The sequence below is a fragment of the Branchiostoma belcheri genome, unplaced genomic scaffold, assembly GCF_001625305.1.
Source record: "Branchiostoma belcheri isolate BF01 breed outbred unplaced genomic scaffold, Haploidv18h27 scaffold21, whole genome shotgun sequence".
In the NCBI taxonomy this organism is placed as follows: Eukaryota; Metazoa; Chordata; class Leptocardii; order Amphioxiformes; family Branchiostomatidae; genus Branchiostoma; species Branchiostoma belcheri.
Window position 1 is genome coordinate 761759 of NW_017803602.1, and position 14447 is coordinate 776205.

Below are 14447 nucleotides of genomic sequence, written 5' to 3' on the forward strand. Positions count from 1 at the left end.
CCTGTCTGGTGGGAGATATTCGGTGGAGCAGAAGCAATGCCCTGAGGCTTGTTTGGGGTTTTATAAAACATCCTTCTATACAACATTGTTACCTTCACCAAGAAGGTTATGTTTTCAGTAGCGTTTGTTTGTCTGTCTGTCTGTTTGTGAACAGCATAACTCAAGAAGCTTAATATGGATTGTCATGAAACTTGGTATGTGGGTAGGTCTTGATGAGACCTAGAAATGATTAGAAATTGGGCCTCCTGGCGGTTTTTGTTGGTACTGCAGCAGAACTTCCGGTTTTGTTATCTCGCGATCTAGACATGCTAGGGACACGAATTTTGGCTGGTAGATAGCTCTTGGGGTAGGGAAGATGTGACCTGAGTTTAGACCCCCTAGCAGCTGGAACTGCAGGAGCGTTTCTTGAAAAAATCTCCGAAGGTTGATAACTCAAGAACCGGTTGACGGATTGTCATGATTTTTGGTATGTAGGTAGCTGAAGTGATGCTTGACATAATCAGATGACAATTAGGCAAATCAGGAGCTAATTTGCATAATTGATGAGGAAATTCTATAAATCTGCTTCGTTTGATAATAGGACTATGAAACACTTGTGACATGTAATTGAGAACTAGAAAACATCTAAGGATATAGCTTATGTAAATGAAGACCTAATTTGAATAATTAATGGGAAATTGTTATAATTTTATAGTTGTAATTGCTGGCACGATGGTTAGATTTGGGCCCAAAAGTCCCACTCCGCTACTATGGAGATCGAATCCCCCGAACCCGCGAATCTTGTTCGATATGACGTCATTCGAATAGAACAGGCGTTCGATCTGGGGTTACCCGCGGTCATTTACAGTAAAGCCGCTACAACCGGCTACTTCAAGCCCTTTTTTACTTGGGAACCACGGAACAGGAAAAATCCACCTTTCCACAAATATGAACCGTTTTCAAAACATTACATCTATGCCGTGATTTTATTGTGGATATGTAACATGTAACGAAGCTACTGCCGTCATCGTGGGTGACCTTGAAGGTCAGAATTCTTGTTCACGCTGTTATAAAATCCAGGTCCCCATATCCAAGTGTCACAGCACGCGTACAAACATGGTATTTTAACCACTCAAAAAAATCGCTCAAATTACCTCATTGAGGGCTTGTTTGAAAGAGGAACGATTTCCGCAGATTTCTGTCTTAGGGATTTTTTAAATATGGCCGCGATTATGAATTATCTGTATTTAAAGTTAAAACACTGCGTTTTTAGCTCTTCTTTTGACTGTAAGTCGAGTTTTAGTTAAAAAATAAAAAAATCCTAAGACAGAAAGTTTAAATTTACTGTAATATATCTAAAAATCCTAAAATCTAACCTTATTTTTAATTTTCGGGGCCTCTTAAAATCAGTTGTTTGGTTCTCGTGAACCCTTTTTGATATCCGAAATTGATCTCATTTGGAAGCAAATGTACACAAAGTGGAGCAAAGGCAGTGCAAGAATAACATTTGAGGTAAACAAAATCACTTATTACATTTTATTTTGACGAGTATTTACTCTCCAATTACTTTTGTTTATTTTCAATTTTTACCGTGCCCCGGGCGGCCCGGGACTCCCGCGCGGCCACGTTCGAACACGTTCTGTAACCCGATACCTCCCTAGTAATGCGACTTTTAGCCTAGCAACCGACCGCCGTGAGGGTACGTTATTAAGAATAAAGTGACCACAACGTTATAAGATGGATCAGGGTACGTTAAGAATTAAGTGACCACAACGTTATAAGGTACGTTATAAAAACAATTGAGTTTTGAGGTGAGCAGTCAAAGTGTGCTTCTTTGTGGCCTCTGTCTGTCCTAGCGGTATGCCCAGGAGGAGGAATTTTATCACCAGCCGCGTCCCTTACATGTGCACGATGAAATGAAATAGATAGCAAAAACGCACTAACGTTGCCGTTCCAACGTACTTCATACATATTTAGTTTCATTTTGTTCCATTTTGTTCCATTTTGTCCATTTCGTTCCATTTCGCACTTTCTGTGCACCACAATAGATTGCGTATACAGAGAAAACTTATTCTAGTAACGTTATCTATTCAAATACATTGGGGTTGAATTTCATCACATAGAAACACTGTATGGAACTGAAAGGAGTTTTTTTCATTTACATCTCTAAGTGATATAACATTTACCCGCATTTGTGACTTGACCTATAATAACTATGTTTATGTTATAGATCCATGATTTTAGTATGAACGCACAATTTTATTCATGTTGGACATATGACATGATGTCAATTTCTTTTCATTGACAAGTTCTTCACTTTGGCATTTTCAAAACAGTCCTGAAGCCGAGTTGGAACTTTATTATAATTTATAAATGGCTATTATATGATAGTGAGCAATCATAAATAAGGAGAATAAGATTGTTGTTTACCCTGGTGCTTCTGTGATCCATGGTACAATCCTCTGAACATTCCATCTGAGAAAAAATCTCTTGTCAACAGCAGAATGGAATATCATATTTCAATATAATTTCAGTCAGAATAGACAAATTCAGTGAAAATACCAACGCTGCTGCAGAAAATTCACATAATTTCACAATATAACACAAGGATCTTTTAGTATGACTGCATATCGAGGCTATGTATGCGTGGCCCTACAGCATATTGAACAGCGGTATAAAGTATCTGATTTCTCTGTTACACAAACATAACGTACTAGTATATAGTGGGGAGGGGGGCTGGAATTATTTAACACCTACCTGTCAAATTGACCCCTATATCTTTAAAGAAGAAAAAGAGAAATAGTTTAGTTCAATTGAGATGTAGCTGTGATATTCTTTTTCTAGTTAAAAATGTTCATACCGAAAATTCAGGTAAATTTTAAGAGAAAACGGGGTAACGTTACCGATAAATCTCAACGTGGATTTTCTGACGGAGGCAGCCATGTTGGACCACGGGTGCATTATGGGAGTAAGTATCGATCAGATGCCAACTTTGCAGTTGAACGTTCATCAAGGAACTTTAAAAAGATTTCAGGCCTCTTGCGTTCATTTATAGCCTTGAAATCCTTGCTCCGCCCAAGTGAGTGCTAAAAGGTTGAAATCATATTCCAATTACAGTCAACTACTAGTATGTCCGAGTCAGTCCGCAACACGAGTTAACTTGAAAAGTTTCGGTCATGTGTCACCGATTGACGTGGCTAACGTTAATATCTGTATCACACAATTCATGATACGAGTGAAAAAAAACATTAAAAAAAGGATCTGTCCTACACATGCCTTCCGTATTTTTTTTTTATAAATCGACCTAAAAGAAACAAGTTAAGGCGAATGCATCATTTGTTGACCAGTATTCCGGGGACATTCGGCATGCCCATTTATATGCAAAAGTATCACGACGTTCGTCACGTAAATATTTTGGGAGGAAACGTTAATTGCTAGCCCATTTTTCATTAAAGTATCAATGAATTGTATATACGAGTCAATAAAAAAGGGACCAAAAGCCACGAAAATAAAATAAATTACATCTTTTATAGACGACTTTTATACCGGGTTCTAGCAAGCTCCTTGGTTCTAGACTTACCCAACTTAACTGACCAAACTTAGTTTAAGTATTTAAAGTATCTTTTTTAAACTACAGTAGGTCTAAAGCCTATAAAAGTTGTCTGCGCCACCCGCCACGAGAGTCTGAAAAACAAAAGTCAGGAATATTTCGTGCGGCTTTTAGTTGGCTGAATTTTGCTTGGATGGGATCAGAGCGACTAGACGAGCGAGCCTGCGGGGATATGGATTTTAGTCTACTCCTATTAAACGTTAACCTAGCCCCGAATTGGTCGTGGGAAGGTCCTGAATGTATAACAAGGGCTACTTGTTATATGTTGATGATTTGTTTATCAAGGGACATCTCAGAATCAACAAGATTGAAACCATTTATACAGTCCGGCTTTATTATGCATGTTTCTTGATACAGACATACATGTATCGGCAAGAGATAAGCCATGCATAGTGATATTCCCAACACAAAATCAAAACTTCTCCTGAAGGCAGCGTGTGAACTGTGAAATGAGTAACACACAGGTAAAAGTGATTCTACGCCACATTTCAGAAAGTGCAATACACGTTTGGCTTAGTCTTCAAGTACAAATCTTGAAATCAATGTACCCTCTATGTACTAACGTTGAGCGGCCTATAATTGTAGATCGATATCTAAAACAGACTTCATATACATGACAATTCATATGTACACCTATAAAACTCAACTTTGTAATAATCATATAGTACACTACACCCCGAGCTCATTAATCCAATTACATATTGTGATTTTGGTAATGATAATCAATATATACTCGATATACATTTTTTTATTATCCTCTCAGTTGTGCACATATTATTGTTTTTTTTTCTTGATAAAAACTTTAACATGCAGTGTTTTCGTTTTCAGCCACTGTATAATATATACGTACTTGCTTCCTAATAACTCAATTTAGCGCATCTCTTAACGTTTGTTTTGGTACATGATTTCATTCATATCATAACAACGTTAAAGTAACATGACACTTCTGAGAAATCTATGCGCTGTAGCCCGTATTGAGTAAGAATATCTGTTGATTGTAATCTCCCAAGCATATTTCCCAGTACTAGTGGCAAAAGTGGCAATGAAACCACTATTGGCCGGCAGATACGATTTTATACAACGGGGTGGTTTGCTTTGAGAGTGGTTGATTGTCCGTTAGTACGACATATGATACAAGGTCCACAAAGTGTAAATATTACATATTTTGTTGTGAAGACCATAGTTTTAAATGGTAGCTTTTAAAAAGGAGGTTCATCCTGATGCCAAAAGGAAATTAAACATCGAAGTGACGTACCAAATGTTGTTTGCAATAGTTGATAGGAAACATCAACTATTGAGTCAAGTGTCATTCATCATAAAATATGTCAAACCCTAACACAGATATCATTGCAAACTTAGGCAACTAGCTAGTGTAAACATAAAGCATATAGCTATAGACAAGTGTCTGTATGACTATGTACATCTTTACATAATATTATACTCATGATAAAACACTTGTCAAACAAAACATTTTTGTAACAAATTAGCCCGTTTAAAAGATATGAATAAAACTTAAAATATTCTCACAAAATGTCTTATAGATGGTATACTTTACAAAGTAAGTCTTTTTTCATCAAAGCTACGGCTTACCGTTCTAACCCTCGTTTTAACTTTTAATTAGAGAGTCACTTCAGATTGGTTTCCAGGATGAATTATCCCTAATAATCCTACCTACTGGATCTCAGGTAGTGCGTCGATTTTTGATCGTCAACCTTCCCCAGAGGTCTTTAAAATACCCCAAAACTTTTGGCAAGAAAGTTAGTTTGAACTTTTCTTCCACTCAGTTATTAATCTCGCCTTTGTCATAAATATATTTTTTCTACCTCTACAACGCAAGTCCTTCTTTTGTTGGTCAAAGATTAGGGCTTGCTAACATCAGTTTATGATTAACCAAGCCAGGTATGTTTTGTAAACGTCTACAAACATTCCGATGTTGGAACGTGTAAACAATGACGTCAGGGCATGCTTGCTAGTATTTGGTTACTATCTATTCTTTAAAATGGTACAAAATTAGCAGCTATGTTAGATTTCCATTCACTAGATATTAGTAAATCATTGCTTCTCTTCTTACTGACACAGCCGATCTTTTTTCCATTTTCTTACCTGTCCTTTTTACGTTCTTGCAGTAAGTTCTACAGTTCCGGGCGGTTACATTCGTCCTAGATCATTGTGCAATTTTCATGCCATAGAGTTTTCATGCAAGCTGTGATAGAACCGACCGCCGAAAAGGATCCAAGACATGTTTTTTTCCGTAACAAAACAGCTGAATTTTAGAGGACACATGCACGACTGTCCCAAGAATGCCCTCGGTTTTGCGCCCATGCGACGTATATTCCTTTTGACGTCTGACGTTAATTGCTGACCATCCTTACTCGTCTAACACAGGTTCGTTTAATTCAAACACATGTTCAGCGTCACCCGTGGTCAACATTGGTTTTGGATGAAGATGAGTGATCACCGGTGCTTCTAGCACAGGTTTGAAATCAAAGAATGCCGTTTCTGGTATTTCCTTCTCCGGGGTGTTGAACAACCAGATGGCGGGCGGTTCTTCACGGAACACCGGGTTGTTGTGCCGCATGCTTGGAGGTATCGCCGGTTTGTGTATCTCAGGAAGGGAATTTGAGAAAATAACACGTTCTGGCTGACGGAGGCGTGGCTTGTTGTGCACAAAGTTGTGTTGAACCTCAAGCAGACTAGGTGTGGATTTCAGCAGCGTAAGCGAGATGTTCTTGAGAGAGGGTGTTGATTTGGAATAAGACGACTGGGTCTGGAATAGTGCTGGCAGCGAGTGTGTACTCTGAAGCTGAGATTCTTCCAAAATTGGTGTGGTGAAGTTGTATGTCGCACCAATGCTCTTCAGAGAAGGCGTCCTATAGTTGAGCGACGAAGAAGACAGCCTAAGTTGCGGCTCGGTCTTCTTGAAGGTGGTTGGCGTTTCTTTCTTGATGGGCACGCTCTTTGCAAAAGTCGTCCGGATTTCCTTAGGGACGGGTATATTGCGCGTGTAGGTCGACTCCACTCTTAGACTTTCTGGGATGTTTTTTTGATACGTCTTGATTGATTCTTCGATGACGGGGATTTGGTGCACGAAAGACGTCGGTATTGTCTTCCGTTCTGGCTTGGAAAAGGTGTAGGTGGAAGGTACATACTTGAGGTCAAGACCGGGGTTCATCAGGCGATATTCTCCTTCAAGTATGGTGGGATCGTTTTTCTTGTAACTCGAAGAGGTCTGCTTGAGCGTAGGGTTGTTTATGGTGAGTGTCTTGCTCGTCTCCTTGAGAAGTGGGAAGCCGTGCTTGTGCAAGTAGCCGTACTCGTCAGCCACTGCCGTCTCGTAGTAAGCCAGCTTTCCGTCGTCATCTTCCAGTACAACGGTCCCCTCCCCCTCGACACTAACTCCGCGGTGTTGAATTTTTGCCACGCCTGGCGATATTGTGCTGTCCCCGCCATCTTGTGCAGCCATCGTCAGATTCTCGTCGTTCGTAGACCCCTTTGCACCGCCAGCCTGCCCGATTTGAAATTCACCCGCTTTTGGAAACACCAACGGCTTCTCGTCTACCGGGAGAAGAGGAGTCGCTTCTTTCTCGATCTGTTCATCGTCATTGTCCAAGAGACGCTTGGCCCGGGACTCTTCCACCTGTGGATTATTGAGGTACTCGCCCTCTGAGGCGGTTTCACCTCTGACCTGCTCTGCCCCAGGTTTGTAAACATTCCCGGATGAGAGGGCCGTGTGTTTGTTTGGGCCATACTTGTCGGTTGTTAGTAAAGTGTCCTCACTTGGGGGACTAGCCTCGCTCTCCGGGAAAATACGTTTCTGCTGCAAGTCGGTGAGGGCGGGGTCACCTTCCATAGCTGACACTGCTGGAAGGTCTTTGGGGCCACCGGTCACATCCACTGATTCGTTTACCTTTTTGGAGCTGTCCACAACTTTAGATTGGTTCTCTGTGGGCTCGAAATCTTCACCAGGGTCGCCCTTTGCCAACTTATTACCGTGGAGTGGTGACTTCTGCCGCTTAAAGGACACACTCGGCCCGGTACTGCCGTTTGTTTCGGCAGTGACACTGTCTTCGTCGTCTGCGTCTTCCGGAAAGGATGTGTTGAGGTAAACTTCGCGAAGTACTGACATCTCTTCTTCGATTCTTCCTTCTCTGCTCATCCCACGTGCCTCTCCTGCCCGTCTGCTCGGGAGGAGACGAGATCTTTCGTCTCCGTTGTCTTCAGCAGCCGACTCCGCCGCGCTACTTTCCGTGTCAGAGAGCGTCGCCAGGAGGCGCTGTTGTTCTGACCGTTGGCTGTTGTCGTCTGTAGCCATTTTCCGTACTCACGAATGTTTATCCAGAACAAACCCCATATGTTACATGTGCAGCTTCCTGTAAAGTAAAAACGTAAAGTCAATCAGATTAGTCATTCCGTTTACCCCATTGTTGATAAAAACTGCGTACTAGGGACAGCTTATATGACAGACTAAAGTTTTATGCCTAAATCACGTCTTAGAAATATCAACATCAAGATTATAGCTTTTGTAAACTATTTTCATTCTCCTTTTTTTTATTTTCATATGACAGTGTGTACTTATACACATGTAACAGCAATATCGCACCGCCCTAGGGAGTTCTCCGAGCGTGCCGCAGTCGACTCACGGCACAAAGGAACACTGCTCTACACACGGAGTCACGAGATGTGTTCCCGTCCATTTTCACATTTCCATTTTCCACTTACTGGGTTAGAGTAACCTCATCAAGGCACATTAGGAGAAATCACACGGCTGAGACCGCTCATTGTCCTCCCTAAAATTGAGCAGAAATCCGTATATGATAGAATTACTCATAGGGTAGGAACACGATTTCTACTGCAAATTTGTTGCAAAGTGCAACTTTGGTACCTTGCCAAATATATCTCTGTCTCCCTTTTTTTTCAAAGTACAGCCACAGATACATTTTCATAATTAATGACCGTTCCCATTGATGATTTAATGCATAGTGGCCATTAAGTATTAATATAATAAATAATATTGTGATAGATAAATAGCTATTGATAACCACGAGAGGAACATCTATACGAAGCAACAGTGAGATTACGCAGCTACAAATTACACAACCATAATCGTTTTAAAGAGAATCTTGGCAGAACTTGTATCTGACAAGCACCATTAATGATGTAAGGGGCCAGTGGACCAATAGCCTGACTAAAAATCGCGCTTCTATAGCGGTCGACGTCGGCCATTCCGACAGTTACCGCCCCCAAAACTGTCAAATTAGTAACGCCAGTAGCGAGAGATTGTGGCTATAGGCTAGTGGACCGATACTTCAATATATAACACAATGCGTGAGCAAAATGTACACTAGGATTTCCCCGCCCCAAACCTTTTATTTTGTTGCGGCCCAAAACTACTGATACAATATCCAGATGAACTATTCCCCAAAGACATAAAGTATTGAATAATATATCACACAATATAACAACTGTCTCTCCGACACTAATATATGACTATCATCTAGTTCTTCTTTTGGTCTCCAAGCTTAGCTGAATATGCGGAAGTAAAACCTTCGTAAAGCACCTCTTACATTCTGTGGTGCACAGCGTCATGTAAGTTGTAACATGCAGCCGATGCACTACCTATATAGTATAGGGTATGAGGTCTCCCTAATCTTCCTGGTCTTTTCCCTATATAACATTATATAGCCATAGCTTTCGTTACGATCCTAGTTTTATAAGATTCAATAAACATTGTTAACGTTACACAAACTGCAAATATAGCACGCCATGACCAGCACGCACCTGTAACAGTAACCCTACATGTAGAAGAACAAAGGGCAGGTATACAATGCGGAATCGTTTCCTCGCGCCACGCAGTTGATAAAGATCAAACGTTACAAGCAGTTAACTTGAGTAGATTAATAAGCCTCGGAGTCATGGCTCGTAATAGCTAAGAAATGGGATCGAAACTGCGGTCACTAGGATAGGTATACCAAAACTGACCATGTAAACAACACATCAACTGAGGCTGAGTACTAGTAACCTACTTAATACACCAATCCCATCCAAGTCCAAACCTAAACACAGAAACATTCGATCACCTGAATAACACACCTGCGTTGTACACCAGACTATCATAAAGCCACCCAGCCACCGTTTAAGGACCCCGTCACTACAAAAGGAGAGTGGTCCTCAGGTATTTCGTCGGGCCATCCGCCATTTTCTGTTGACCACTGACGTCGACATGGTATGATCGGCGTACGTGGGCTCGTCCGACAAGTTCTTCCGGTTCACTGTTGGGGTAAGGGTGGGCGTGGCACACGATCACTTTGTATCAAACGACCGACAGGTCGAATCGTCGAGTTGGCTTCTGTGCATATCTAATAACATGATTTGAACTCTCCCAAAATACTCTCTATGTATACCGTCCGGCGTTAATTTGACAGCGTTTCTGTGGTATTTACACACATCTATTGAACGTAGCTTCCAGAATATATAAATACCGCCTCAGTAAATGAGGACCAAAAGGAGATCAACTAGTACTTGATGAAGACAAAAAAAGAATTCTCAGTAGAAATGGAGCTTCTCTGGCCGGCTTCATTCTCTGGCCAATCAATACCCTTTTAGGCCGATTTATTCACCCCGCAAAAGAAGTTTGGTGGAGACTAACGTATATACAGGTCATCCAGTGCTTTGCATGAATAACGTTGCATAAAAGGGCCATTAAATATTTAGAGAGGTATGACGACATATTTGGACTTTACAACATCTATGTAAAATTCAAACATGACCATAACATTACAGGCTGAAGACAGATGGACTTAAAAACGGCCAGCAAGACAAAGAGTTTCATCGAATAGAAAAGGGCAGAAAATATCGATTTTGTTCACTGTTTCCCCCTTGGTGCAGTACCACCTGTAGCGCCAGAGGGGGCTTTTTATTTGCATTCCACAGGAGGTCATTACTTATTAACCTTTGACCTACATGAACCTGCCGGAGGGGATTCTCATCTCTACAAGCCATAGATCATGTTTTCATCGCACACGGCGTGACTTTGATGCTCCCGTTTCGCCCATTTGTCACGAATGGCCAGATAAGTAACTCCAGATCACGGTAGACACCCCATAGTGGACATGCCTGCCCGTTTTGTTGCCTCAGAGGCCGCCTAAAAGCGCCTGCCACCGTGCATGTATCATCATCCCCTGGATCAACTGTCAATCATAGCGTCGACCCGGAAAGGACAAGATGTCTCTTAAGGTATTAATTGCACTTTGATCTGTCAGTCTGTAAAGCTTTATTTTTGGTAAAGCCCGCGGTGACCTCATGTAGACGTTCACAGAGACTCCGATGTAGATTCGCTTCATTTTATGGTAGATGATGTCATGATCACAACATGATGTCATATATTAGAGATAAATGTCTTAGCCAGAGGGGGTGCACTAGTCATCAATGTACATGTAGGTTATAGGGAGTTAGTCTAGGGTATACACGGGTCATTTATGTCTGCTTCTTGTCTATATCATAGTAAAATGGGAAGAGGAGTTTGAAAACCTGACAGATACACTCACACTTCCAGTGGAATCTTACTAATTTCTAAAACCGTCGAGACATCCCCAAGCTCCCCCATTTCCTCCCTTACAGTCACACTTAGATATTACCCCCTTAATTGATGGGTGTGTACACAGATAAATACAGAGCAGAACTGTAGCTAAGCCAGCTGCCTGTCTTGTCAGCTTCCTCTGGCTGTCAATACACAGGATATCCTGCCCAGCAGAGTCCTAGAATACTTTCCTGGTAGATTATATATTCTATACAGCATTCAAAGGATGGCCACCAATGTGCAAGTAAGCAGGCTATGTATGAGATTATCCTTGTATGACTGCATTTCTTTATTCTTTTAATTCATTTGACAGTTATCTGGTGTTTATATGTATGGAGCTACTATGAATGAGATCATAAAGCCTAGGGAGGGGGTGGGGGGTTATCTAGAGTTTGGAGGCTGGTGTATTAATTCTGCTGTGTACTTCTAATGTGTTTGGTATATTTGTGGCCCATTTCCTTAGCAGACCGCATCTCCTATTTGGTAAGATTCAATAAATGACCATATTTTTGGCAATGCCCTTTTTGTTTCACCCATACAAGGATGACCAATATGGCAACAGCATGCTGTTTGAGTCTATAAGTTTTTCCATCATGTAAATGTTAGCCTGCCATTTTCCTTGCCTGTCTCTGACGAGCAGTACTTCGTCATCTGTGCAGGCTTTGAACATGTACTATAGCTAGTATTCTAAAATGTCTCTAGCACCGCCCACAAGCCCGAGGCTTCATGGACGATCTAGAAGCTTGTCTCCTAATCCTCGTCAGGGCACCACGTCATCCCCGTCCCTCCCTCAGCTGCTAGCCCCACCCATGAGAACAACAAGCCTGACCCCTAGTCCCAGACTCACTCGCCACTCCTGGTCCCCTGCCCATTCCCCCACCCTGCACCACCATGTCCGCAGCACGTTGAACCTGTTCTATCGTTCCAAGGACTCGCCCAGCGGCCAGCAGCTCCACCTGGCAGCCCTGCAGGGAAACATCGAGCTGCTGAAGCGGACGCTCGACGGTGGGAGGGTTCACATAGACAGTCAGGACAAGGTCAGTTATATCAAAACATCATATATTTCTTGTTGCATTTAGATTTATAAATTTTGATGCATAATTAAATCTTAGTATGTACTATGTTTAACACAGATGGAAAATGTGTCTGTTATATGGCTCTTGTATTAATGATTGACATATCAAAGCAGATTATAATGTAATCATTGTCATGTATCATCATGTAAAATGCTGTAATTAAAGAATACATTCAAGTATACAACAAATATACAACTTGTATATGTCCGTACAAGTATAATGTGCATGATTTTACTTTAATAGGTGCTATTTCTGTGGACATAATCTTTGTTACATGCCATGTTCACTATGTTGCTTAGATGTTCTATTTAGAAATAAAATCCATACAGTTTTATGTAACAACTTGTTTCAAATAAAAAGTAGCAACACTTTATTTATGAGATGTTCCCTGCATGTAATATAGTAATACACAAAGTTATAGAACTGACATATAGAATGTTAGACACAAATACTGCCCAATTTTAGTCTTTCTTGTATAATTACTAGACAAGTACTGCAATTTATGTCCCCTGTATATCTTAGTATCATCAATGTGTACAACTGGTGTTGCTACTGTATGTCAGGTCCTACATACATGGACATGTTTTCAGCTGTGCTCCCATATCAGTTCCTTCTAGTACTATCGATAGAGTACTTAGCCTACAGGCTGGGGTCTCTTCTTTCATTTACACACTAGGAACTACTACCGGCAGTACTAGTACTGAAGTCTGGAGTAAAATAAACATTCAACCAGAGTTTGTTATAAGCAAGCTGATAAACTGCTGCCTTGTTAGCATAGTAAACAGTAGAGGCCTGACCTGTAAGGCTATTCTGTAAGCTACATCAGTGACATGTTGAGAATGGTATGTGAGCATCAAGATCATATAGCTTTGGCAATGTGCAGAGATTGTATCAGTTTTTTCAGTGTAATAGTGAGATAAGATAGACTTGCTGACTGTGCTATTGTGGGGTCGTGTGGCGCAATCGGTAGCGCGTTCGGCTCACACTCCAGAGGTCGTGGGTTCGAACCCCACCTTGTCACCGATCTTGTGCCCTTGGGAAAGGCACTTTACACGACTTTCCTCACTTCACTCAGGTGGAAATGAGTACCTAGCTTCGGCTAGGGACGTCCCTCGGATAGGACGTTAAATGGAGGTCCCGTGTTTGGGGAGAGCCACACCCCACGCACGTTAAAGATCCCACCACACCTTTCGAAAAAGAGTAGGGGCATGCCCCGGTGTGCGATGGTACAAACACTACTGCATGGAGTTGGTGATTCACTTCAAATCACCCGAATGGAGGCCTGGCGAACCTCTGTTCCGTATCAGCCACATGGTGATTACATCACCACACATGGTGATTACATCATCACCCGGACGGAGGCGTGGCGAACCCCGTCTTGTATTAAGCTAACGAAAGGGTATGCCACCTCGTAAGGGGCGGTATAACCCCGACCGAATACAGTCGACCGATGATGATGATGCTGACTGTGCTAAAAATATTGACACAGATATTCCACACAGAAATCATCAATGCTGATCCAAACCAACCTGCATTATATTTTTGCTCACTTTAAAGGAAATGACAAGTAAATGAAAGGTTCAATACTAGTAGCTAGTAAGTAGTACAATGTAGTACTATTTATTTTTTTACCCCTCAGTCAATTAAGTTCTCACACAATATGGTCTTTGAATTTATCACTTAGCTGAATGTTGAATGATGTTTACAATGTATTTGGCTGCAAAACAAGACTCAATATAGTATACATTGCTGGTACATGATACAAATGTAGTTAACATATTAGTTTTTTATTACATATATTTCAAAAATTAAAAATTTACAGATTTTAAAACACTATGACATTTTCCAGATTCAGTAGTTGTTAAATACTGTAACAGTGTTGTTCACAGAATCAGTCATCACTAGCTGTCCCTCTGGTGCTATGGCAATGGCCTGTGGACCCTGCATGTCTGTGGTGATATGGTGAAGGAATATACCTGTCTCGTCAAATAGCTCTACACGTCCATTCCAACTGTCTGCCACAATGATGTTACCCAACCAATCTGTACAGATGCCCATTGGTCCCTTCAGCAGCCCTTCACCTCTTCCCCTCTTCCCAAACTTGAACAGAAACTGTCCGTCTCCACTGTATACACAGACACAGTTATCCTCAAAATCAGACACAAATATGTTCCCCGTTGAGTGGCAGTCTACAGTGATGTACTGT

At 41.4% G+C, this 14447-nt stretch overlaps 3 protein-coding genes across 5 annotated transcripts in view; 1 reads left to right on the forward strand and 2 right to left on the reverse strand.

Moving 5' to 3' along the window:
* The window catches only part of LOC109469713 (putative deoxyribonuclease TATDN1), an 8456-nt gene extending 5519 nt beyond the window's left edge, over nt 1-2937 (reverse strand). Inside the window, exons 1-3 of the mRNA XM_019768290.1 lie at nt 2883-2937; nt 2737-2757; nt 2410-2454 (exon numbers count right to left, since the gene is read on the reverse strand). Of these exons, the coding sequence (XP_019623849.1) occupies nt 2410-2454; nt 2737-2757; nt 2883-2922 (106 nt within the window). The 5' untranslated portion in view covers nt 2923-2937. The remainder of the gene's footprint in view (nt 1-2409; nt 2455-2736; nt 2758-2882) is intronic.
* A 956-nt stretch (nt 2938-3893) lies between these two features.
* On the reverse strand, nt 3894-9846 carry LOC109469684. Of its 3 annotated transcripts, none has more exons than XM_019768239.1 (2): nt 9680-9846; nt 3894-7959 (listed from the first exon to the last, which is right to left on the reverse strand). In XM_019768239.1, exon 2 carries the CDS (start codon nt 7899-7901, stop codon nt 5958-5960), a length of 1944 nt encoding a protein of 647 aa, XP_019623798.1. In that variant the 5' UTR covers nt 7902-7959; nt 9680-9846; the 3' UTR covers nt 3894-5957. The 3 variants fall into 3 exon arrangements, with proteins under 3 accessions (XP_019623798.1, XP_019623799.1, XP_019623800.1); XM_019768240.1 differs by having other exon boundaries at nt 9667-9846; XM_019768241.1 differs by lacking the exon at nt 9680-9846 and adding an exon at nt 8309-8348.
* A 1897-nt stretch (nt 9847-11743) lies between these two features.
* Nucleotides 11744-14447, forward strand: part of LOC109469737 (ankyrin repeat domain-containing protein 29-like) — a 10069-nt gene continuing 7365 nt past the window's right edge. Inside the window, exon 1 of the mRNA XM_019768326.1 lies at nt 11744-12202. Coding sequence (XP_019623885.1) covers nt 11858-12202 — 345 coding nt within the window. The 5' untranslated portion in view covers nt 11744-11857. The remainder of the gene's footprint in view (nt 12203-14447) is intronic.